This window comes from Dromiciops gliroides, chromosome 4 (genome assembly GCF_019393635.1).
Source record: "Dromiciops gliroides isolate mDroGli1 chromosome 4, mDroGli1.pri, whole genome shotgun sequence".
In the NCBI taxonomy this organism is placed as follows: domain Eukaryota; kingdom Metazoa; phylum Chordata; class Mammalia; order Microbiotheria; family Microbiotheriidae; genus Dromiciops; species Dromiciops gliroides.
Window position 1 is genome coordinate 53,589,306 of NC_057864.1, and position 25,057 is coordinate 53,614,362.

Sequence of the window (25,057 nt, forward strand, 5' to 3'; positions counted from 1 at the left end):
TAGGAAAACGCCATGGACGGCTGGGACCCCAGCGGGTTACGGCCACGCCAACACCCCCACGGCTAGGGACGAGAAAGAAGGGGGCGGGGAAGCGGAACGTTTATTTAGCGCCTCCTTAAGGCCAGGCCCCGGGCTAAGCGCTTTAGAAATATCTCGTTTGATCTCATTGAATTGAATAAGGGCAAGAAGACATTTCGTCGCAGGCCGTTTCGTGAGACAGTGGTGTTATCCCGGGCCCCGGCCTCTTCCTTTCACTGCTCGCTTCTCCCCCAGCTCTCAAACGCCTGTCAAAACTCCCTCTTAAGTGCGCAAGTGCGTTCTGAGCTGGCCCCGCCCACTTTGTTTGTCCTGCTTTGGAATTGGCTCTCCTTCGACTTCCGGCATCCCTAGGGGGCTTCCGCTGTCATGGCGGCCTGAGGTCTCTGCCGTCGCGCTGGTCGCTGCGGCCGTCCGTCAGGCGGCGGAGTCGCTGACCCCTCGGACGGGGATGTGACCGCGGGCCCCGCCGGCCTGTTCCGGGCTCTGCGCCAGCTCTCCTGCCCGTCTCCCGCCTTCCCCTCTGACCGCCATGGCGGGGTCTGGCTGCGTGTGGGGCGCGGAGCCGCCCCGCTTCCTGGAGGCCTTCGGGCGGCTCTGGCAGGTGCAGAGCCGGCTGGGCAGCGGCTCCTCGGCCTCCGTGTACCGGGTGCGCTGCTGCGGTACTCCCGGATCGCCGCCCGGGGCCCTGAAGCAATTCCTGCCGCCCGGCACTACCGGGGCCGCGGCCTCGGCCGCCGAGTACGGCTTCCGCAAGGAGAGGGCGGCGCTGGAGCAGTTACAGGGCCACCGAAACATTGGTAACCGCCATCGCAGCCTCCCCGTGCCCAGGGTCACAGGCCCCCACCCCACGGCCCCGGCCACCCCCTCCCCCACCCCGTCCCGCAGGGCCCCGGTCACCCGCCCCGTGTCCCCGGCCACCTCCCGGAGCACCCCAGTTTCCTGCGTCCCCGCCTCCGGGGTCACTCCTCTACACCCTGAGCAATCGTCCTTTTCCTAAAGGTCACTGAGCTCCTGGGATGGGCATTTCTCCCCATTTCCAGTTGATTGCCTGCGGAGGGGTGGGGGTGGGCAGAGTGGAGTAGGGAGGCGTCTTCTTAGAGTCTTCTGCCACTGTGGGTCAGTGGCCTGAAATGTGTTTTTACCCCACCAGTGTCAGGACCAGAAAGGGACTTTGTTGTGCTCCACGGTGACCTCTTATGTAGGCTCTCCCCCCATCTCCCCAGACGGGCTTTATCAAGCGCCTACTATGTGCCAGGCACTGTCTATAAGCGCTGGAAAAGAAAGAGAAGTATTCTAAGGGCCCATAACATGAGTACTGTCAGGTTAGGTGCTGGTACCAAGACATACCCATCAGTGGCTTTTAACTGACTGTAATTGATACTATTCTCAATTATAAAGAACCTAGCCAAGTATTGTTCTCTGAATCTGAGTTGTTTGGCTTGCCCATAAACAGATGCCTAAAAGCATTTAACACAAGTGGAAAAAACCACTGCCTCACACATAGTAGGCACTTAATAAATGTTTTGTTGTTGTTGTTCAGTCGTTTCAGTTCTGTCCCACCCTTCATGACCCCATTTGGGGTTTTCTTGTCAAAGGTACAGAAGTGGTTTGCCATTTCCTTCTCTAGCTTATTTTAATAAACGTTTATTGAATAAATAAATGAATCTGCAGTTGGAAGACCTCAGGCAAATAATAGCTATTATTTATTATAATGAATTGTGGCTTTGAGTAAGTCGTTTAATAATTACTATTATAAACATGTGACTTTGGGGAAGTCATTAATAGCTTTTATATTAGGTATTATTACAATAACAACTATCTGTTACATAGCACTTTAAGGTTTGCAAACTGCTTTACAACATTATCTAATTTTATCTTTACAACAACCCTGGGAGGCAGGATGCTATTATCTCCAGGTTAAGTGACTCCTTCAGGGTCACACTGCTAGTTAGTGTGTGAGGTTGGTGTTTGAAATCTGGTCTTGCCAACTCTAGGTCCCACATTCTACTCACTGAATCACTGAGCCTCCATGTGGGCTTCATTTTTCTATTCTGAAAAATAAGAAGACAAGATGATCCACAAAAACCCTTATAGCTCTCAATCTGTGCTCCTAATATGATCACCTTTATTCTGGATGATCTATTTTGAAATAAAGAATCCTTTTCAAGAAAACTGAACTACCCTGTATTATGAGGGTATAGTTATGAAATAGGTCTGAAGATATGGGTTCATTTTTTATGTTTTTGTCAATACTGTAAGATTGCAAAATGTTATGTTCTTTTCTATTTCTTATATGAAATGTAGTTGTTATTGAAGATTGACCATGAAAACGGCTTTCCTTTATTGTCCTAAGGCTCGTGATTGAACACGGGATTATCTGTAGCTATTTTAACAAAAGGCAGCACTTTTCCTTTTTGGTTTGCTTACAGTCTTCAAATTCCTTTTTGAAAAAAGAAATGCATACTACTAGTGATATATTTTTATTATTGATTGATGGGGATCTATGACACTAGTAAATATGAAGAGGACTTAAGAAAAATATTGTCAGTAAAATTCATTTTTCAGCCCTAAAAGACCTACAGAATTTCTTTGAAAATTTGAGTTCAGATGTCATTGAGCTTCCCCAGTTTATTAAATGACTAAGGGGATAGGAACTGGACCTGTGTTTCATTGGCCTAAAGAACTCATCGAGGAAACTTCCTTTACCAGTGTTAATTAACATATTCTCCACAGCACTGAGAGGTTGTGACATACCCAGGGTCACATAGCCTATATGTGTCTGAGGCTGGTCTTAAACCCAAGGTTTTCTTAGCCCTGAGACTGACTTTCTATCCACTCTACTACCCTACCTCTCTTATTGTGACTAATAATCCCTATTAAAATCACAGGTAATAAACTGACATAATTTGTAACAGAGGTATTCTTACTATGCACCCTCCCCCTCCAAAGAGTAATTTGTTTTGTCTTGTGGCATTCATTTTGTCTATTGATCAATTTTATTTTGCATTCTAAATTTATATTCTATCACTATCTAGTGCTTGTTGAAATTTGAAACTGCTTAATAGTTAATGTGTTTTGTAATCAACTTATAAAAACTATCACATGCAGATAAATGTGTTTCAATCTAGCTGCCAAGAGGCTTGTTATTAGAAGATGTGTTTATCTTTCAGTATTATCCTTGTTAAGAGCTTCTGTGATCTGTTAAGACACACTGTAACTTCTCATATTGATTTTGGTATCTATAATTTGTTTCTTGTTTTAGTGACCCTGTATGGAGTATTTACGATCCAATTTTCTCCAAATATGCCATCACGCTGTCTACTTCTTGAACTACTGGATGTCAGTGTTTCGGAACTGCTTTTATATTCTAGTCACCAAGGGTGTTCCATGTGGATGATCCAGCACTGTGCCAGAGATGTTTTAGAGGCCCTGGCTTTTCTTCACCATGAGGGTTATGTCCATGCAGACCTAAAGCCACGTAACATACTATGGAGTGCAGAGAACGAGTGCTTTAAACTCATTGACTTTGGTCTTAGCTTCAAAGAAGGCAATCAGGTATGAGGCCATCCTTTTTTCATAGTTGAAAGCCACATGATTTGGTAATCTAAGCCAATCCATAGACTTGTATTTCATAATGAGTGGTTTAATTGGAGTTTGGGGGCAATTTTATCTGACATAATGGAATGACAGGGAAGTAGTGAACAAAATTTCTTTTGTGTCTAGCAAGTTTATTGAGGGTACTGAGATAGGAATCTTTGTACTTCTGCTGTTGCTACTGCCTTTGGGGGAAAAAGATTGTAAATGCAGAGGTATCGAAGTATTTCTTGGTAGAAGTAAAAATTCAAAGGCAGCTCTCTATGGTAATATTTGGCAGGTGTCTGCAGGGGTTTCTGCCTGATTGCTGTGATCCTAATGCTTGTTAAGAGTTTGGGACACCCTTCCTACCGGAATTCAGTTCAAAGCTCTAGCAGGCTCCCTTTATCATGCATGGTTTATTGGATCTCTGTAGAGCATCCTTATTTGTTAGGAATACCTCATGGGTGTGAAAGTTCTGGCTAAATTTTCTGGCTAATAAATGCATTTATTACCTTGGAAATCTAAGCATACAGAATATACTTGATTGTAGGAACAGCTTAATTACTGTGCCAAAAATTAGAATAGCCATTTCACAATGCCATCAACTCTTCTGACTTGGCAGTGAGCTATTAGAAAGACTATATTCTATGATAGAAAAATATGGGAGATGCTAACACTCTCTTCTGAATTGGTTTGTATTGTTCTGTTCTTACTCATCTTTAGGATGTAAAGTATATCCAGACAGACGGGTATCGGGCTCCAGAAGCAGAATTGCAGAATTGTTTGGCCCAGGCTGGGCTACAGAGTGAAACTGAATGTACCTCAGCTGTTGATTTGTGGAGCCTCGGAATCATCTTACTGGAAATGTTCTCAGGAATGAAGCTGAAACATACGGTCAGATCTCAGGAATGGAAGGTGAGCTGGTCCCACTACTTTGATTTCAAGCTTGTTAATAAATATTTCCATCATATCTGACCTGTGTAAAAATGCCACTTACATAAGAACAGTCACATTGAAGACTATCTTTTCTCCTACCTTCTGGTATAAACTGTCTGTGCAACTGTGAACAAGTCATTTTCTTTGAGCCTGAGTTTTCTCATCTTTCAAATGGGGATGATGCTTGTAATTTCAGCTTACTTTTTAGAACTATCATGAGAATCTAATGAGATAATATAAATCAAAAGCTTGAAAAATTTAAAGCACTTGAATGGTTTTCTTTGTTATGAGGGATTATCCATTAGAAGGTGGGTGGTTAAGGAGAAAAAAGTACACTATGTAAACAGAAGGCAACCATAAACAAAATTTTAGTGTAAAATTCTATACAAATGTAAGATATTTATTGTAATTTCAGTACTTTAGGGAAGTTAGTCATGATATTATATGAATAATGCCATGCCAAGAAATCAGAACAACTTTTGACATCTGTCAGCAAGTATTTATTGAGTCCCCACTACTTTGTACCACAGCAGAACATGGATCAATCCCAACTTCTGCTCATTATATTGCTGGCATTGCAGGGCATGGAAGGATCACTCACCTATTGTGTGCTGGAGTTTATTTTGGGTGTAATGAATTGATCCAAGACCCGACAAAGGAGGATGGGGCAGAGCTAGGATTTGAACCCGGATCTTTCAACACCGAATTCTGTTTTCTTTTCACTCCAGCATTCTACCTCCTGTTGTGTGTGAGGGATACAGAAATAAAACAAGCCTAGTGTAAGAGGGAACACATTGCTTTTGCTCACACATTGCTGTGCTTGTTCAGTCATTTCAGAAAATGAGATGAAGCAGGAGATAAAATTGTAAATGAAATGTATCATACAAATAAATGAGCAAGAAGAACTATACTAGAAACTAGAGAGGGTCTTCATTGATCACAAAATATATATATATATGTCAGATATGAAAAATGATCCGTTTTAGATACCAACTAGCCATGCTTACTGGATCATTACATGCACAAAGGTACATCTCTGTTCTGTACTTTGAATTCACAGGCATAGATAGAGATTTGACATAATTCCGTAGATTTTTCCCCACTGAAAAACACCTTCTATGAGGCCCAGATTCTTACTGTATGCTAGACATTTCTAGAGTATATTGCTCATTCAGTGTAATAAATAACAGATATGGATTTTCAAACCAATAATTACAAAGGAGAACATCACTTCAGGGCATTCAATTAAGTAGACAAGCAAGGTCACAAATCAAATCAATGCCTTCTCCCATCTCCCTGTGCTAATTCAGCATTTACCAACACAGCTGTTTGTGTTGTCCAGTTATTTAACAGTAGGATGAGGCAGATCTGAAGAAAGTTCGAAATGGTATCTGTTTAAATGAGTTTGCACTTCATGCTCCTATACCTCATTTGAACCATGCTATTACACGCCTGGCAGCTAGGTGGTACAGTGGATAGAGTGCTGGCCTGAAGTCTGGAAGACTCCTCTTCCTAAGGTCAAACCCGGCCTCAGACACTTATTAGCTGTGTGACCTTAGACAAGTCACTTAACTCTGTTTGCCTCAGTTTCTTCATATGTAAAATGAGCTGGAGAAGGAAGTGATAAACCACTCCAGTATCTGCCAACAAAACCCGAAATGGGTTCATGAAGAGTCGGACATGACTGAAATGAGATCAGCTTTATGCAGTTGCTTTTGTGCTAGAGTTCATTTACAATCACCTGTCCCTAATTATATTTATGTTGTAAGATCATTGAGGCCAGACACTATATCCTATATTTTTTTTATCCCCATAACACTTAATATGCTGTTCTAAGAACTAGTCAATGCATAAGGAATGCTAGTAGGATTGAATCGAGTTACCAAAAGATGGCCTCGTTCTTGCTTTCTCTCTCTCTTCCTCAGGCAAACAGTTCAGCTATCATTGATCACATATTTGCCAGTAAAGCTGTGGTGACCTCTGCAATCCCAGCCTATCACCTCAGAGACCTTATCAAAAGGTACATTACAGACTTCTTAAATTCTCCATAATGAGGAAATGGGGTTGTTCAAATCCATAAGAATTTTTACTCTCTAAGAAGTACTTGTGTATCTTATAGAACTTACTTTGTATTAAGAATCAGAATTCTGGGGTGATTTTAAGTATTACATTGTGGTGCAGTCTGGTACTGTGCTGGACATGAGGCTAGGAGACCTGGGTCTGAATCCTGCCTCAGACATTTGGTAAGTAAGTGTGTGCCCCCATGCAAACTGCTTAACTCCCTCTATGTGATGATTTCTTAACTGTATAGTGTAGGAACAGTAATAGCACCTGCCTTACAGAGGATTAGATGGAAATAGGTAAAAGTGCTCTGGAAATCTTGAAGTGCTATCTCAGTGTCATCTGTTATTAATGTTGTATTCAAAAGAGTTATTAACTTCTTTTTGTTGAGAAGTAGATGCTGAACCCTTTAAAAATCTTTGATCTGGAAGCTGCTTATTAACTACTGGCAGGAAAAATCCCTATTTCCTTGGCTTCTTGAAGCTTTGAGCAGATGTTTACGCTTTAGGGAGAAGGAGCACATTTTTATGGTCACTTAGATGATTTTCCTAGGTTGCAAAATGAAGTACAATATTGGCCTCGAAGATTAAAACATAAAGTCTGCTACCTTTTTATAATGTGTCAAAAATTTACAAAATTAATTGTTTTTAAGAGCCTTTTGGGGGCAGGAATGTTTCTGATATCTTTCAAACAAATCCAAGTACATTGTGTATATAGCTTATAAATAAATAGTAATATGGCATATTAAGATGACATTTTTGGTTTCTGGCTATATGGAGAAGAAGTGAGCATGCTATAGAGGAGATTGTGAAAGAATGGAGGTCTTGATTGAATTATGATTTCACAAATTTTTTTTTACAAATATGTTTGCAAACTCAAATTAATTTCAAATTTGCTGGGATTGGTTTAAATCATTTGCTGGTCCATTTAAAATAACTGTAGATAAGATGAAATATTTAGGAGTCTACCTGCCAAGACAAACCCAGGAACTATATGAACACAATTACAAAACACTTTCACACAAATAATGTCAGATATTAACAATTGGAAAAATATCAGTTGCTCATGGGTAGGCTGAGCCAATATGAAAATGATAATTTTGCCTAAATTAATTTACTTTTTCAATGCCATAGCAAACTACCAAAATTATTTTATAGATGTTAAAAAATGATAACAAAATTCATCTGGAAGAACAAAAGGTCAAGAACATCAAGGGAATTAATGAAAAAAATGCAAAGGAAGGTGGCCTAGCCATACCAGGTCTCAGACTATATTATAAAGTGGCAATCATCAAAACTATCTGATACTGCCTAAAAAATAGAATGGTAGATCAGTGGAATTGAGTAAGTACACAGGACACAGTGGTAAATGATCATAGTAATCTAATATTTGATAAATCATTTGCTGTTGCACTAGCCTATATTCAACCTTGAAAGGATATTTAAAGACTGAAAAAACTGAATAATTGACTCTTTTTTTGAAAGGCAGAATAAGCTAATAGAAAGGGACTAGATTAAAAAGTTAGGAGATAGTAGTCCCTTTGTTGGCTTTGTTGTTTAGGGAAAGTTATCTTAGGCATATCATGCATCGACTAGATATGTTTCCTGCTCAGAAATTTTCTTAGTTTTTCTGTAGCCTGTTGAATAAAGTTGATAGACATTCAAAGTCCTGCACAATTCAGTAGTGTCTCTTCTTTTAGGTACTGTGTGCTTGGTTCTGGGAACACAAAGGGAAAAGACAGGCCCTTCTGTCATGGAGCTTACCTATTAGCTGGGGAAAGGGGCAGGGAGTGTGGTGGAAAGCATGTAAAAAAATCTCTCATGGGGAGAATAAAGCCATGCTCAAAGGAAGAGTTTCAGACAAAGCCTTAGGTTACATCTGAGGAGGAGGAGCTGACTCGTCTGGTACTGCCTGCCACCCTGCCTTTCCAGACTTCACTCTTAGTTCTGAGGACCAGTCTTTGTTCCAAGAACACACCCTCTGTGTGAACTCTCCCACTGCTGTTTCTGTGCTTTACAGCTCCCTGATACTGCAGTGTCCCCTGCCTCTCTGTTTCTTTCTTAATCCAACTCAGGTACCACCACCAGGAGGCATTTCTCAGTCTTTCACATCAGAGGATTATTTTGCACCTCTGCAACATGTTTGACACATGTAATTACATTATCAAAATTGTTTATGTTTGTTTCTTGCCCTCTTCCTCAACTGTCAGCTCCTTGAGGCTCTTGTCTAACCTTTGGATCTCCCCCAGTGGCTAGCAGGACAGTTGTACCCAGGTGGTGCTTAATGAGTGTTTAATGTTGAATCAGTTACTTGATCTCTTTGTACCTTAGTCTTGCTACCCATAAAGTGAAATAAATATATTAATTACTTGCTCCTTTCATCCCCACAGCATTTTTGTAATGATAAAATATATTTGTGAAAATGCTTTTGAAGTAAGAAGCGCAGTAATTGAAGTTGCTGAATTTTGCTTCTCCCCCCCCTTCCCCCAAATTTACACCGAGCTTTTTGATCAGAAGCGGATGATCACTGGATTTCTCAGTGCAAAGGGAAAAGGGATCCCAGTGAAAGCTGTGCCTCTTTAACATTCCTGTAAATTTTATTTATCATTTCAGATGACTATGGAACGGTTTAAGTTAACTTTAAATTCATTTTCTCTTCTTTGTCTCACTGTTAGTGTGTAGACTATATAGCTTCATTTTGCAATGATACCAGGAACTTTCCAACATGTTATTTAAAATGATTGTATTTTAGAGACATTAAATTAAAGCACATTCTTTCCTATTTTAGCATGCTTCATGATGACCCAGGTAGAAGAATTCCAGCTGACATGGCACTGTGTAGTCCCTTCTTTAGCATTCCTTTTGGTAAGTGATGGTTGTAAAGTATAAATTCTCTTTTGATCACTTGAAAATCATCTGTCTTATTGGAGCTAATGAATGTTCTCAGTCAATTCACTTTTCCTTTTGTCCTTTTGCTAAATTGTCTACTGAATTGTTTTTCCAAAGTGTTCTCGTTTTAACAGTGTAACCTGTTTTAATAGCCCCTCATATTGAAGATTTGGTAATGCTCCCTACTCCCGTGCTAAGACTGCTGAATGTGTTGGACGATGACTATCTTGAGAACGAGGAAGAATATGAAGGTACATCTGTAATCTTAACAGGGAATTAGGGAGGGCCACGAGTTTGAGCTTTTAGAAATTCTTAGATATACATTTTAGCATTAAGATTTGCTTCAGGACATTCACTTTGTTTTGGTTTTGGTCTTTCAAAATTGCTCATGAGGTGCTTTTTTCTTTTTTACCATGCCGAATTCCTTTTTCTATCATTTTTCACTGTACTATGTACACAAGCTCCCAGGTCTGGATTGTCACATGTTTTCATCTTTCCTATGTTTAATGCTATCCCTACCTCCTCTCACTTAAAATTTTGCCCCAAACTCATATTTTCATTGAACTTTCCCAGATTAAACCCCACCTAGTTTTAGTTACCCAGTTATTTCTTTGAATGCCTCCTTCCACCCTTCTTCATACTTAGCCAAATATACAATTCCAATAGCTATAACTAGTTCTAGACTCTCTTTTTGTCTGTGTTTATTTTACCTTTATGGGTGTCTTAATATCTTTCTTTATATGTTCTTTAAGGGCAGGGCCATATGTAACATTTTCTTTGTATCTGCACAGTGCCAACCATAGGGCTGGAAACACAATGGGTAGTCTTTAAATGTCTGAATTACAGATTTTCATATTGGCAAATTTTGCAAGTTTTATGCTTTCATGGCCCTGATACAGTAATAAGATAATTCTTTACTGAAATAGCTTTCTATTCAGATGGGCAACGTCATTATATGATAATATTTGCTGGGTTCAAACATTTTGTTCCATCAGAAACTGTAATAAAATTAAATAGTAATTTAATACTTAATTGAGAGTACTAGAGAAAGTACCCTGGTTTCTCATTTCTGAGCTATTTGATATTCTGAATCGAATGAGGTTACATGTACTAAGTACTTGACAACCTTCGGAGTGCTGTAGAAATGCTTGCTGGGATTAAAATGTTTTAATAAGAGAAAGCTTGCTAATTGCAAACAAAGGAGTTACTCCCATTTTGCTTTAACAATCAGATGTGGTAGAAGATGTGAGAGAGGAGTGTCAGAAGTATGGGCCAGTGGTGTCTCTGCTTGTTCCGAAGGAGAATCCTGGCAGAGGTCAGGTAAGCAGATGGGATGGGAGCAGTAGTACAGTCCACATGACTAAAATGAACATTTTAAAAAGATTTTTCCCATTTCAGTGCTTCCTAAGCACCCGTCTGTGTAGTACCCCATACTTGGTACTAGAGATTCAGAGCCAGAGATGGAGCAGTTCCTTTTTTTAAAGAGCTTATACTCTGCTGAGGGATGGAGCACCTAGTAAAGTGGGAAAAGCACTGGCTTTGGAGTCAGAGGATCCAGGGTCAAAACCTCTCCCTTAATGCTTACTACCAGATCACTAGACTCCCTTGGTCTTAGATAGCTTCTGTAGTCCCTCCCAGCTCCACATCCATAATCCTGTGCACACAGAGAAACACAAGACAGTTCAGTAATAGCTGCAAGGCAGTTGGAGGAAGGAGAGACACCAACAACCTTGAGGCAGAAAAGTATCACAGAAGTGGTACCTGAACCGAACCGAGAAGGAGTATAAGGGTTCGAAAAGACAGAAATGAGACGGTGCCTTCCCACCACGGAGGGACAGATCGTGGGAAGCAGGGAAACGGGTTATGGAACTTTGGGTATGAGAACCAATCGATCCCAGAATCTTGGAGTTGGAAGGGACCTCAGTGGCTTTCTGGTCTAGTCACTTGCCGTGCTCAGCAGCCAGTCTCTGCTTACATAGTATAAATTAGACACCTGCTCTGTGCCAAGAGCTGGAAAACAAGAAGTAATCCAGTTTGGCTTTAACTTAAAGTTTATGAGGGAGAATAATGATGAAACTGAAAAGACAGACTTAAAAGCCAGGCTGACAAACTTGTATTATCCTAGATTATCCAGTAGGCCAGAGGTATCAGATTGATATGCAAAACTCCTGAGTGCTACGTGAACCAGATTAAAATGTTAATTAGGAATGTTTAACACAATAAAAATACAGTAAATCATACATAATATTAATTTGTGTTTTTTAAAGTCATTATACGGCCTGATCTTATTTAAGTTTGACATCATTGCTGTCAAGGAAGGTTTTCTGAGGAAGGTAGTAACCTGGTCAGAGCTGTCTCAAGATTATTTTTGCTTCTATACAGAGGTTGAATTAGAGAGAGGAAAGTGTGAGGGCAGGGAAATCACTCAGGCTTTTATAATAATCTAGATGGGAGGTAACAAATTCCTGAACTCTGTTGATAGCATTGTAAGTAGAGAAAATGACAGATATATGTGAGTTACTGTGAAGGTAGAATTGACAAGACTTAGCCACAGATTAGATATAGACAAGTAAAGAGTCAAGGATGATGTCATCAATAAAAATCTTGAGTGCCTTCCAAAGAAACAGGTTGGAAAGATGAGCTTGAAGGAGGGAGAGGGGATTAATGATGATATTTGCATTTTTTGACATCATGATTTTGAGATACCTACAAGACATCCAGATAGAGATAGGCAGTTTTCATACAAGACTAGACAGAAGGAAAATTATTATGGATAGAAATATAGATTTGAAATGGAGGATTTTAATTTATTGATGATTTACTATATTAGGTATATACATACAAAAAATAAATTTATATATTTGCATTAAGTTCAAACAGGAGTTAAGTGAATTTTACGTTTCTATTTGATTGTCTCGTGTGTGGTATTTTTTTTAAGTATTATTTTTCCAATTACTTGTAAAGATAGTTTTCAACATTCATTTTTCTAAGATTTTGAGTTCCATATTTTTCTCCCTTCCTCTCTCCCCTCCCTCTTCCCCAAGATAGCAAGCAGTCTGACATAGTTTATACAGTACAATCATGTTAAACATATTTCCACATTACTCATGCTGTGAAAGAAGAATCAGAATAAAAGGGGGAAACCACAAGAGAGAAGAGATAAAAAAGAAACAACAAAAGTGAAAATAGGGGCAGCTAGATGGCGCAGTGGATAAATGCACCAGCCCTGGATTCAGGAGTACCTGAGTTCAAATCTGGCCTCAGACACTTACTAGCTGTGTGACCCTGGGCAAGTCACTTAACCCCAATTGCCTCACCCCAAAAAAAAAAAAGTGAAAATAGTATGATGTATGGTGTTTATAGTAGAATTTTGTAGTAGCAATACTTAAGAAAAATGACATAGATATTAGAGAGGTTAGGTAGTCTAGTAGCAAGTACATTGAAACCAGACTCAGCCCAGGTCTGAGCACAGGCTGCCAGTAGCCAATTATGGCTTTGGGGGCCTCCAATTCCATGTCTCTAATATGGATGGAACTGTTGCCCTACATGATCCTACAGGTTCTTTGCACTTCCATACAGTATCATCTTGTGGTTCTAAATGAAATTCAGTGCTAGTGAACTTAAGAGGAGGGCTCCTTATGTCTGGAAAATTTTTATTATTGCCACAACAGCATGAAAGACTTTCATTCAGCTTCTTATACAGCAAGGTTCATTACTATAAAATTTCACCGACCATGGATTGTTTTAATCCAGACTTATTTTATGTTTGGGAAATTCCTAGTGTGGAAAGCTCTCTCCACTGATGCATATCAGCACTTTATCCATAATTTATGGTCTCAGAGAGATGCCCAGGACAAGGAAAGGTTAAAAGACTTGGCCGTGGTCTCAACCATTCTGTATCCAGACAAGACTGGAACCTAGGTTTTTGTGACTCCATAGGTTGACCCTCTGACCACTATCTAAGCAGCATCTCAGATGATTGAATTAACAGAGAAAAAAATTCTTCCATTATTAATAAAGCATCATTATTGTGTATTATTATTGGGCTTAACTCTGTGACTTCCAGGAGAATACTAAATCTCATTCTTCTTTTCTGCATCATTATCCATTATCCATTCCCCATTTCCTCTATCCTTTTTCTTCTGTCTTTATTTCCTCTTTCTCAGAGATCTCATCAGCTCCCACAGATTGAATTATCATCTATATGCAGGTGACTCACAGATCTATGCATCCATCCCTAATCTCTTCTGAGCTCATCCAGCTTCACCAACTACTTACTTGATGTTTGATATTGAACGTCTTGAAGATATCTTAAACTCAGTATGTCCCAAACTGTCAGGTGAACTCATCACCTTTTATCCCCAAACTCTCCTCTCTTCTGTACTTCCCTCTTTTTTTTTTTTTTTTTGTTGAGCATACTGCTGTCTTTCCAGTCACCCAGGTTTAACCTAAGAGTTATCCTCAAGTATTCATTCCATCACCTATATCCAGTCACAGAGTTTTGTCAGTGACAGGACCCTTTGCATTTGTCCCTTTGTCTCCACCATCCTAATTTAGGTCCTTATCACCTTTTGACCAGATTGTCATGTTGGCTCATACTTGTATCTTCCCTCTACAATCCATCCTTCATATAACTGCCAAAGTGATACTCATAAAGTGTGGATCTGACCTTGTTAGAACCCTGCTTGAAAAGAGCAGTGACTTTATATCCCTTCCTCTGTTTAGCATTTAAAGACCTTGGTGATTTGGCTCCAGTCTACCTTTTGCAGGGTTATTACATGTTCATTTCCCTCCCACTCTATATTTTGGCCAAACTGGCTTCTTGTTCTCTCTCCTTTTTCTCTGCCTGTGGACCGGCTGGTCCCCATGCTTGGAAGGTCCTTGTCTCCTCACCTCTTAGAACTTTGAGCTTTCTTCCAAGCTCAGTTTAGTGCCACCCCTCTGTGCCCGAACAGTGGTAGATACTGGGGATGCAAATTCAAGAAATGAAACAATTTCTACTTTGAGGGAGCTTATGTGCTAACGTGAGAGACAAGCTTATGTAAAAAATGCTTTGTATTTACTTAAATGTGTATATAATAATGGTAATGGCTAATATTTATAACAATTTGAGGTTTGCAAAGTGTTCTGCCCCTTGGATGTTGTTTCCTTTCAATAGAATGGAAACAGCTTGAATCCAGATAGTTTTATTTTGTCTTTGTATCCCTAGTACCTCACACGTAGTAGCTTCTTGGTTGATTGGAAGATGGGTGAGATGTTTTTTGAAATGTTTCTGTCATAACATGTTTAAAGTATTCAGAGATCTCTTCCTTGATCACATTCTGTCTTATTTGATATTGTCAGAAGGGGTGTGTGGTGTAGTGGAAAGAGTACTTGGAGACATAAAGAGGCTTGGATCATAGTTGCCGTTTTTCCCCTGTCTCCAGCTAGATGGCCTTGGATTTATTGATTGGAATGAATTCAGACCTAATCACTTTCCTTCTCCAGACATGTTGAGAGCCAAATATAGAGGATAAATGCCAGAACAAAAAAGTTTGTGGAGGACAAGAAACATCTGCTTAATATAGTCTGGACAAATGGAATCTTCAAGGAATAGAAGGCATTTGCCAAATGTATATTATATTTCTTTTGACCTTTAAGGCAGAGTGAACCTATGGACTGGCATAATAAGTTATCATAAATGCTTCAAGACATCTTAAGTTCAAATTTTGAGAATGTTAGGTCCAAGTACAATTAAGGTCAGATTTTAAAATGATAATAATATGACCTTACAATTCTATATAATATAGTACTTTATAGCTTCCAGAGTGCTTTTTTTTTTTTTTTTTAGTGAGGCAATGGGGGTTAAGTGACTTGCCCAGGGTCACACAGCTAGTAAGTGTTAAGTGTCTGAGGCCGGATTTGAACTCAGGTACTCCTGACTCCAGGGCCGGTGCTCTATCCACTGTACCACCTAGCTGCCCCCCAGAGTGCTTTCTTAACAGTGATGTTATTTGCTTCTCAGAACAACCGTTTGAGACAAGATAGATATTTACATATACACACATATATACATATATGTGTTTGTGTTTGTGTGTGTGTGTGTGTGTACACACACACTTACATACACATATCCCAAAACAGTAGTATTCCTATTTTATAGATTAGGACATGGGAACCTGGATAAAAGTTCAGTGATTTGCCCAGGGTCAGTGTTAAAGGTAAGCATTAAACCTTGGTTTTCTGACAGATAAACCCATGAGTTTTTTTTTTTCCTGTTACATCTTAATACTCACTAATAGGTATTTAAGAAATACCTGTTCAAATAGACGAACTCATTTTTTATTTTAGGGAGAGGTTATTGGGTATGAACTTGTGATTTCATTGAAATAGAAACCTACCAGGAAACAAATTGCTTCTCTACTAATGCTGATTTGCAACTGTTCTACACTTTTGAAGTTCTCTGGGTCTTATTAATTGAGATTTAAACCTCAGGAATGTTTCTTTGGGAGAAAAAAAATAACCTTTTGGGATGAAATCCACTAATGTGTTAAAATTCAGATGTTTTGTTGAAACACAAATCAAATTATAGGTTTGTGTTTTTGTTTTTCATCAAAGACCTAATCAATCAATTTAAGCCAGAACCAAAAGAGCAGTTATTAACTTGTCAAGTTTTTTTTTTTTTAATTTTAAGATTACAATAAAAGTGCTGCAATATTCTGAACCTGGGATGTGAAGTCTATATGATTTAGAATAAAGAAAATATGCAGCATTGGAAGCCAACAGTTGAAAGTTGGATTTAACTGCATAAAAATTATACTCATCTGATACTGGAAGAATCCTTAATTAAACATAGTTGTCTTGTGTTTGAGCTGCTCATGACAGGGATATTAGAGTTGTGGCTGAGAAGTTCTTTAAAAATAAAGCCCTTCTTGAAACTACAATCTAATTTTTATTCATCCCTTGCCAAATTGGAATTTGTGACTGGAACTGGGGAATCATTCTTACACTAATTACATGTTCTACCCAGCATTTGTTATTGAGATTTAGAAAACCTTTACCAAAGCTGGCTTTGGTAGGAGGAAATGCAGGAGCAATTGTGAACCAAACATGGTATTTGATATTACAATCTAAAAGGAGGTCAACACTGTTGGAAATGGAGAGACCATTCATCTAGAGAATAATGCCCCTTACATAACTTTGATGATAAATTTCAAAAGATGGCTTACAGAAATGTTTCTCACTCTTTTCTATACTGGAGCACAGTACTGATGTTATTGGGTCAGACAATGACAAAATGGAAGACAAAGTTTTACTTTCTACCTCAGATGAGAATGGAAATATTGAGTCAGACAATGGTAGAAAGTCAACATAGAAGTTGTATTATACTACCTGTAATTGCTCCATATATTAGACTAGATATTTCTGTGAAGACAGGTCACTAGGCTAAAATTTAAGGACTATTTGGCCAATTCTTCTCATTCTTAAAAGTTGAGGTTACCTCTAGGAAAATGTACATTGCTTTCTGGAGTCATCTAAACCTGTTCTTAATGATTAATAATGTCTAGCTCTGTATGGTTCATATGGTAAAAATGTAATCATTTAAACTTTTAACCAGAATTGTATTTTAAGGAAGTGTTCCAATACTTGATGCAAGCAAAATTAACATTACTTTCTTTGTCCTTAGGTCTTTGTTGAATATGCAAATGCCGGTGATTCCAAAGCTGCCCAAAAATTACTGACTGGAAGGATGTTCGATGGGAAATTTGTTGTGGCCACATTCTACCCACTGAGTGCCTATAAGAGGGGATATCTGTACCAAACCTTGCTTTAATCACTGACCTGCTGTCAGGAGACTTGTTAGCTCCTCTTCTTCCATTTTCTAGGTTATTGTGTTTCCCATCTGAATGCAAAAGAAGCTTACCATCGTAACAGGAGTAATTTGTATATTTAATCCTATTGGCCTACCGCGTTTTCCAAACAGTGATTGCAAACTAAATCATATTTCATACTGGGTAGGACAGGACCTTCTGCCTAAACACTGAAGTGTTTTATAGCATCCATGTGGCGTCCCTTGTCTCTGCAGTAGGGCAGGTGCTGACATTCAATAGAGAATCCAGAAAAGAGTAATTCAGTTGTATGGTCATGGAGCAAGAGTTATTGATAACATGTTCCAGTGAATGTTTCACCAAAATTATTAGGATGTTAACATCAGTTAGAGATTCTTTTTGTCTTGTCAGGTAATTTTTCTTATAATTGATATCCATAACTGGCATTGTATGTTCTCAGTACTATTAAGTGATGAATGCTTAGGCAGTAATTTACTAGTTGGTTTTTAACATGAAGTTGTGATTTTTTTAAAAGGAGTACCATAGCCCTGAATGTTCCTTTAAAGAAACTCCAGTGAGGCTACCTAAACGTTTGTATTTAATTGAAGCGTTTAAATTGGAAAGTTAATGATTAATCTTGCACAATTTTTATGCCTGGTGTGTGTGTGTGTGTGTGTGTGTGTGTGTGTGTGTGTGTGTGTGTGTGTATGTGTGTGTGTGTGTGCCAAAGTCAGATGTGTATCTTCTGTTGGTTGATACAGTTTAGGTTTATTGTTTTCCCCTGTCTGTGTCAAGGCTATAAGATAGAAGAAGTAAATTCGGTAACACAGGTGCTCAGTTGTCCTTTCTATACATTTCAAAATAGGCCATTCATTCCCAAGCAGTTTATAGTAAGCTTTGGGATTGGAAGATAATGAGAAGGGGAAAAGTAAAATCTAAACTGTAATTTTTTAAAATTTACATTGGAATCCTCTTAAAAGTGAATCTAAGGAATTGAGGAAATTTATTTACTTTAGGAGTTTTACTACATAAACATTTTAATATCACCCAGTTTGTTGTAGGGCCTAGATAAACCCAGCAGTATGACTCCTTGAGCTATGCTTTTCTCTGCTGTAAGAAAATTGAACTGGGATCAAAAAGGATAGAATTAGATAAAACGTGTAAGAAGGGGAAGAAAAGACAGGCAGAAAAAAGTAGAAGGTCAGTTTTTTATTTTTTAATGTTCTCTGATTTCTTTTGGGTGGAAACAGCAGTTGAAGGATCTGAGCGGACTGGCTTTGGATTGCAGAAACTTTAGGAAGCAATAGAGATATGTTGTTAATGGAGAGGTGGAGAGCAAAGAGACAGAAGAATACCTCTGTTCTTGGCTCTAAGGGATTCAGAATCTGAGCTGCTAAATCAAATGTGATATGAGGATTTCAATATTAATGAGTTCATTGGATATATATTCTGTTTATGCAGTTATGTTCTTCATAGTGGTGCTTGAGACTATTTTCCCTGATATGTTTCCTTTAAAGGATTTCACTGTATTAAGATTAGGAAGTGTGAATATCAATAGATAGCACTGATGCTTTCAACTTCTAATGAGTGTAAAAAAATTGTATAATAATATGAACAGTCTATTCCCTTATATGAACCAAGTGTTTTTGTAAAAAGGAAAATGTCTTGTTCTTTTCAGACTGGAAACTGATAGCAGTGACCCTCTTCATAGTCTTGCCTTGTGTATGACATGTGCAGGCCACTACTTGTAATTAGATTGATTCAAATTTTCATTTTAGAGTGAGCTTTTTTTGCATTTTAAATGAGTCTGTGTTTGCAGCCTAGATTATTTGGTGTTATTTAGGCATACTGGAATTTCCCCACAAAATAGTATATGTTGAAGATGACCTTATTTATTGATGGACTGAAAGGACTTTGTTATAAGGTAGTCTCATCTATAAGATGATCCTATGGCATGTGTCCCAGAGATAACAATATAGTGAGGCTGCACTGTGTTTTTTAAATGAAGAACCATTACTGTTATGTTAATCTCCTTTCTAGATTTAAGATTCACCCATAGATCCAGTGATGCAGAGAACCTAAGCTTACCTGAAACATGAACTCATCTTCCTTTTATACTGATGGTAACTTCCATAGTGGTTAGTATTACCAGGTCTTTACTTTGAAGGCATAGAGGTTGATGGGCACAAAACACAAGTAAATTCTTCCTAATGAAAAGTATTCTACAACAGTAGGTGTAGCTTTTTCATCTCTCCAAAAATATCCTCAGAAGTCAACTGTAGGTAGACTATTAAGCTTATTAGTTCAATGTGCTGCTGGCATCCTGATGCTGAACTCAGCATTTTTTTACTTGATGATTTTTCCTGCTGAAGACATCTTTGTATACATACCATACAATGTATTGTCTGGTTAACACAAAGACTGTAGAATTTTATTACACAACATTTCATGGTAAATTTTGGGGATCAAGAAGATTATGGTGAGCTTAAGTGATAGTGCTTTGAGATGCCAAGGTGATTTTTAAAAATACTAGGTCAAAACAAAACAAAGACTGATAGCCTCTTATGATGTGTTTGGAATTGTAAGGCCTTGCATGGATCTTGGCTTAGTATTACTACCAAAGATGATATTGGCTGGTCTTTTCCCAATCCTAACTTTAATAGAGTTTAATCTTTTGAAGTCAGACCACATAATGTCAAAAGATGCAATTTTCACAGTTAATTTTTAAGATAAAATGTAGGGCAAGATTTTGATGATTTGAAATCAGTAAGGATCTTTTGATCATTTTTCAGTGGAGCAGGATAAAGGGGTCTGTTTTCACTTAATCCCTAGCCTCCTGGCCAAATTATAACTCAGGTAATTCTTTTTCTGATTTTTTGCTTACACTTCCACTTAAACTGATTGAGTTGAATTTTTTTTTTCTTAATTTCCTTCTCATAACTATTTCATAGTATTAACATATAACTATCAAACAGCTGTCATGTGCTCCCACAAAAGTAGTGAATATGTAAAATCCTTTCTAAACAACTTAATTTGATCCCTTGGAATCTTTCAGTGAGAGGTGCTATGATTAGTCACTTTGAAAACTTTGGTGTATAAAGAGGAAACAGAAGTCACTTTGACTAATTGAGTTACACTTGACACCTCACACTTACAAGAGTAGTACTAAACTAAAAGTTAGTGTCAACTGTATTTTAAGGAAACTAAAAAAATATGGCTGTCTTCTTTGCCTTGCAATCATCAAGACGATATCACTCTTTTGAGGAGTTCATTTTCTGAGCTGAAAGTAAGACTGCTTTTATTTGAGTCATCCTCTTTCCCCAGGTTTCCCCAAGATAAAAAGATTGCCTTCTTTTTAGAATTCATGCTGCTAATCCTGAGATTACCCTTCTATTAAGTGAACCTTTTAAATAATCCTGAAATCTTTGTTTTAACATGTTCTTTTACATTAATTATATTTCACTATTTTTAAACTATTGATTACATTAATTATAAGTAATTCTAAAATTGCCTTCTAGAATTACATTGTAACAAAGTGCAAAGAAGGCCAAGAGAGAAAAATGACACCTTTTGTATAGCAGAATGTTCAACATATTTCATGAGGGATTTAATAGTGTGACCTCTAAAACCTGCTGAAAAAGAGTATGCTATCCTGCTGTTAATTTGGCATTATATGTTAAAATATAACTGATGTTAGAGTTATAATTTAAGTCTTATTTTATTTATAAGTTGGACCCATTCCGAGTTTGTTCATTAGACAGTGCCCTGCTACATCAGTTGTTGTTGCAGCATTTCTTAAAATTGAATTTTAAAAAACAATATTTTGTGGAAATGGGTTTATCAGTGTAGTTGCACTTGATGGCTCATCACTGAGTTACCATGTGCTTTACATGTAACTCTTACCTAGGATGTACAGAACACCTGGGTATAGCATTATTTAGATTCAAGTGTACATGCACTTAGATAACTAATTTTAGCTTAATGGATGTGGATACGCAAAGATTTAAGCAAGTGCCTTGTATTTACTGGAAAACATTAATAACCATTTTGGTTATGAGCCTTCTAAATGGAGAAATAATCTTTGACTTTTCCCCTGGCAGAACTTTCAGAATGAGTTACATAGTAACTGTCTTGAGGGTTCACTATTTACTTAATTTGCTTATTTTTTCATAGAAAACTGGTTATATTTGGTTTTCTAATGCCATAAATGTTGGAAAAGTAGAATTGTCTGACAGAATTCCATATCTCCCCCTCCATTTTGATTTTATTTTTTGTGATGATTAAGTCATTGAAGGCAGTCAGTCTGACTCTGCTATAAACTTCACCAATGCTCTAATTTCCTTTCTAAAGTTGCCACAGTATCGGCAGGCATAGATGGTCTTTGATCTGTATTGTACATATTCACATCAGGGGTATCACAGCTGTCTGGGATCATCTTTTAACATGTAGAATGTGGTCATTTCTTCTTGAGGTGACCAGTATATCATTTTTATTTGGAGAATTGTGGATTTTTAAGCAAGGGTTAGTAATCTCAGCCTTTTCAACAAATACAAAATTATTCAGCCTCTAAAAAATGTCATTTCCACACTTCTTGTGATACTTTTAGTTTAGATAAATGTTCTTCGATATAGAAGAAATTGGATATTTTGAGCTTTAGGAGCGTCGTGAGTTTAAATGTGGCGATATTTATATGAGTTTGCTTTCTTGACCTAATGCCACAGGATCCTTCCCATAAGTTTTTTTTTTCTATTGCATAATGACTTATATAGAGACACACAGTGGCATGTAGGTGGCAAGTGTTGTGGATATGTGAACAACTTCACAATTTAAACTGTTTCCAGTACAATGAGAGCAGTGAGTTGAGGATCTGTAAATTGACTTGGAGTAAGTGGTCTTCAGAATCCAAAACAATGAATAGGACACCTCTTGGTCCCTCAATACAGAGTTTTCCATTCTTTTCCTCTATAGCATAAGGCAGCTTCACAGGACCCTCAGATCCTAGATTCAGAGCTGGACAGGACCTTAGAAGTCACAGAGTCCAAGCCTCTCATTTTAAGGATAACCAGGCATAGAGGTTAATTGAACTGTCCATGGTCTGTGGACATAGCTAATAAGAGGCAGAGGCAGGATTTGAGCCCAGGTCTTCCTGACTCTGTGTCCAGTGCTCTATTTGCTAATATTCTGCTGCCTCTTCCCAGCTTTATGGGGATTGCTGTTTCACACCTGTTTATTTTCTTTATTTCAGAATTCTACTTCATGTCTGTTTTGTTCATGGTAGCATAACTATTGGATTACATGTTATCCAATGATTACCTGAAAGGAATACAATTCCCCACAAAGTAGAAAAATGTTTACCATAATTTGGAGAAAACAGGTGGACATTTTTAACATTTTTTTCTGCTCTTGTTTCTCATTCATGTTCATATAAATTTAGGAGGAAACTCAGTTTCCGTGTGTGATTGACCCTGATTTTTTTTTGGTAGCAAGTACATTTTAATACAAGGTATGACTAGATTACAAATCTAGAGTTAGAAGGAACCCAAAAGGTCATCCAGGCACACCCCCTCATTTTAAAAATGAAGAAACTGAGACCCAAGTTGGTTAAGTGATTTGCCCAAGGTCACACCTAGGTAGTATTTGAACCCGGGTCCTCTGACTGCCCCCCAGTCTTCTTCACTTTACAGGGCTACCTATTATAGAAGTTAGTCATACTTCTAACCCAAACTGGAATAAATAAAAAACTTTTATAATGAACCCTTCACTAAAGAGTTACTTGTTTCAATCAACATATAATGGTCATCATTTAAATTACCCATGGTAAACATTTTTAATCTCTAATTGGAATTGCTTTCCCCTTTCTTCCAGTCAGCCGACTACCTTTCACTTCCCTGCATTCAGATAGTGCAAATTATTATTAATATTAATTTAACTACTGTGTTAATCTCTAGAATAAAATCTTATAAAATCGTCCAAAATCACACGTAAATGACTTTTGGATCGTTTTGTTTTCCTGGGTAGAGTTCCTTATATTTAAAAGTAGAGAAATAGTAGGAAGAAAATGGTCTTACCCTATGCTGGCCTCAGTAATGTTATGCAGACTTATCTACAAATTTGAGTTCATTAAGAAAAACCAGATGAACAATGCAGCACTTCTGATTCAGGACCTGAAACAGAACCATTCATTACCTTTCCTCCAATATCCCCCAGAAAATCCTGATTAGACCTTATGAAGCCAGGCTTTTAAAAAACCAAAAAAACGTAGCTCAGTCCTACCTTTTGTTTTTGTTTTGTATCTTAAAACTCGGTGAGCTCTGACTTTTGTGGGAACTGGTGTTTGATATCGCCCATGTGAGTAAACTCATCATAAACTGGGAAATAGCCATCTCCTTATTTCCATTTGCACATTGGATAAAGTAGGTGGCATTAGTATGCACTAGCTGCAAAGTAATAGCACCTTATTGGAGTAAATAGTGTTTATTTATAAAGATATGTAGGGTTTTTTATGTGTGCATCTGTGTAGAATATTCACTTTAAGAAATGTGAAACTAGATATAATTTCATATCTTTTCTTATAGTATTTGCCCTTTTATTAATTTTGCTTTCATAAAACCTGAAATCATTCAACATTCCTTTAGATTCTCTGTTTCAGAGCTTGGGTAGCAGGGATCGTACTCCCACAAAGGGTTCTCTAGCTTTGCTACCTTTTGTTCACTCTTAGAAATCCATTTATTATGATCAAGAAGGTTTAACCTTAGATACCTCCATTATCAGCAGTAAAATGGTGGTGGATGTTAAGACTTACTGCATTGATTCCAGAAATACACAATTATTGTGGTTTTTTAGAATTAAGTTATGATTGAAAAAGAGAAAGAATACTTAAACCAAAGCCAGTTATAGGGAGTATTCTCTTCCTGACATCCACCTTCACCTCAGTACTACAAGGAAACTGCAGTGCATAGTGAACAATCTAGTAAACATTGTCTCTGTAACATTTCTACAGAAGGTCTCAGTGCTTAGTCTATTTGTCTTGGCCTTTCTTGGCTCTATGGATGGGGTCTGGTCTAGGTGAGTTTCATACTACTTCTGTAAGGTTTTTGCTTTTAAATAATTGAACAGAACAGTAAATGTAGACTTGTGTCAACACCAAGAAATAAAACTGCTTTATTCTAATTGTATGCAAGGACACTAACTGTTTTTCAACTTTTCCATTCAAGCCTTTTTGGGTATTAAGGTTTTTTGCTATTGAATAGCAAAGAACTTCCATTTGTTTTCTACTTTTCCTTTGCCCTAAAAGTATAAACACTGCATTTCAGTTTGACTGTGTTGCATATAGTTGGTTTGCTGTAAATTTTTCTGTAAACACAATTGCCTTGTTCAGTTTTGCTGTAAACTGACTTACCATATGATGCACTGTTGATGTTTTCTGATGTGTGCTTGATAAGAGTGATGAAATAAAGCTTAAAATATGTATTGTTTGCTTAAACTATTTCGATACTTAGTATAAAGCTTCTTAAACTCAGAATGTCTCTGTTTTTATTTCATTAAATATTTACCAATTGCATGTAAACATTTTTAAACATTCATTTTTGAAATTTTGAAATTCCAAATTCTGCCTCTCCTTCCTACTCCTTGTGAAGGCAAGCAAAATGATATCAGTTATTCATGTGAGATCATGCAAAATATTTTCATATTAACTATGTTGCAAAAGAAAACACACAAAACCAAGAAAAATAAAGTTTAAAAAAGTAT

The 25,057-nt window shown here is 37.8% G+C and overlaps 1 protein-coding gene across 1 annotated transcript; it reads left to right on the forward strand.

The window, feature by feature from the left end:
• The first annotated feature begins 390 nt into the window (after nt 1-390).
• UHMK1 (U2AF homology motif kinase 1) lies at nt 391-24,827 on the forward strand. The gene is made up of 8 exons (XM_043964349.1): nt 391-836; nt 3,302-3,594; nt 4,339-4,530; nt 6,477-6,571; nt 9,400-9,476; nt 9,653-9,751; nt 10,732-10,820; nt 17,167-24,827. The coding sequence occupies exons 1-8, from the start codon at nt 569-571 to the stop codon at nt 17,311-17,313; spliced, it is 1,260 nt and encodes a 419-aa protein (XP_043820284.1). The 5' UTR covers nt 391-568; the 3' UTR covers nt 17,314-24,827.
• Nucleotides 24,828-25,057: the final 230 nt, after the last annotated feature.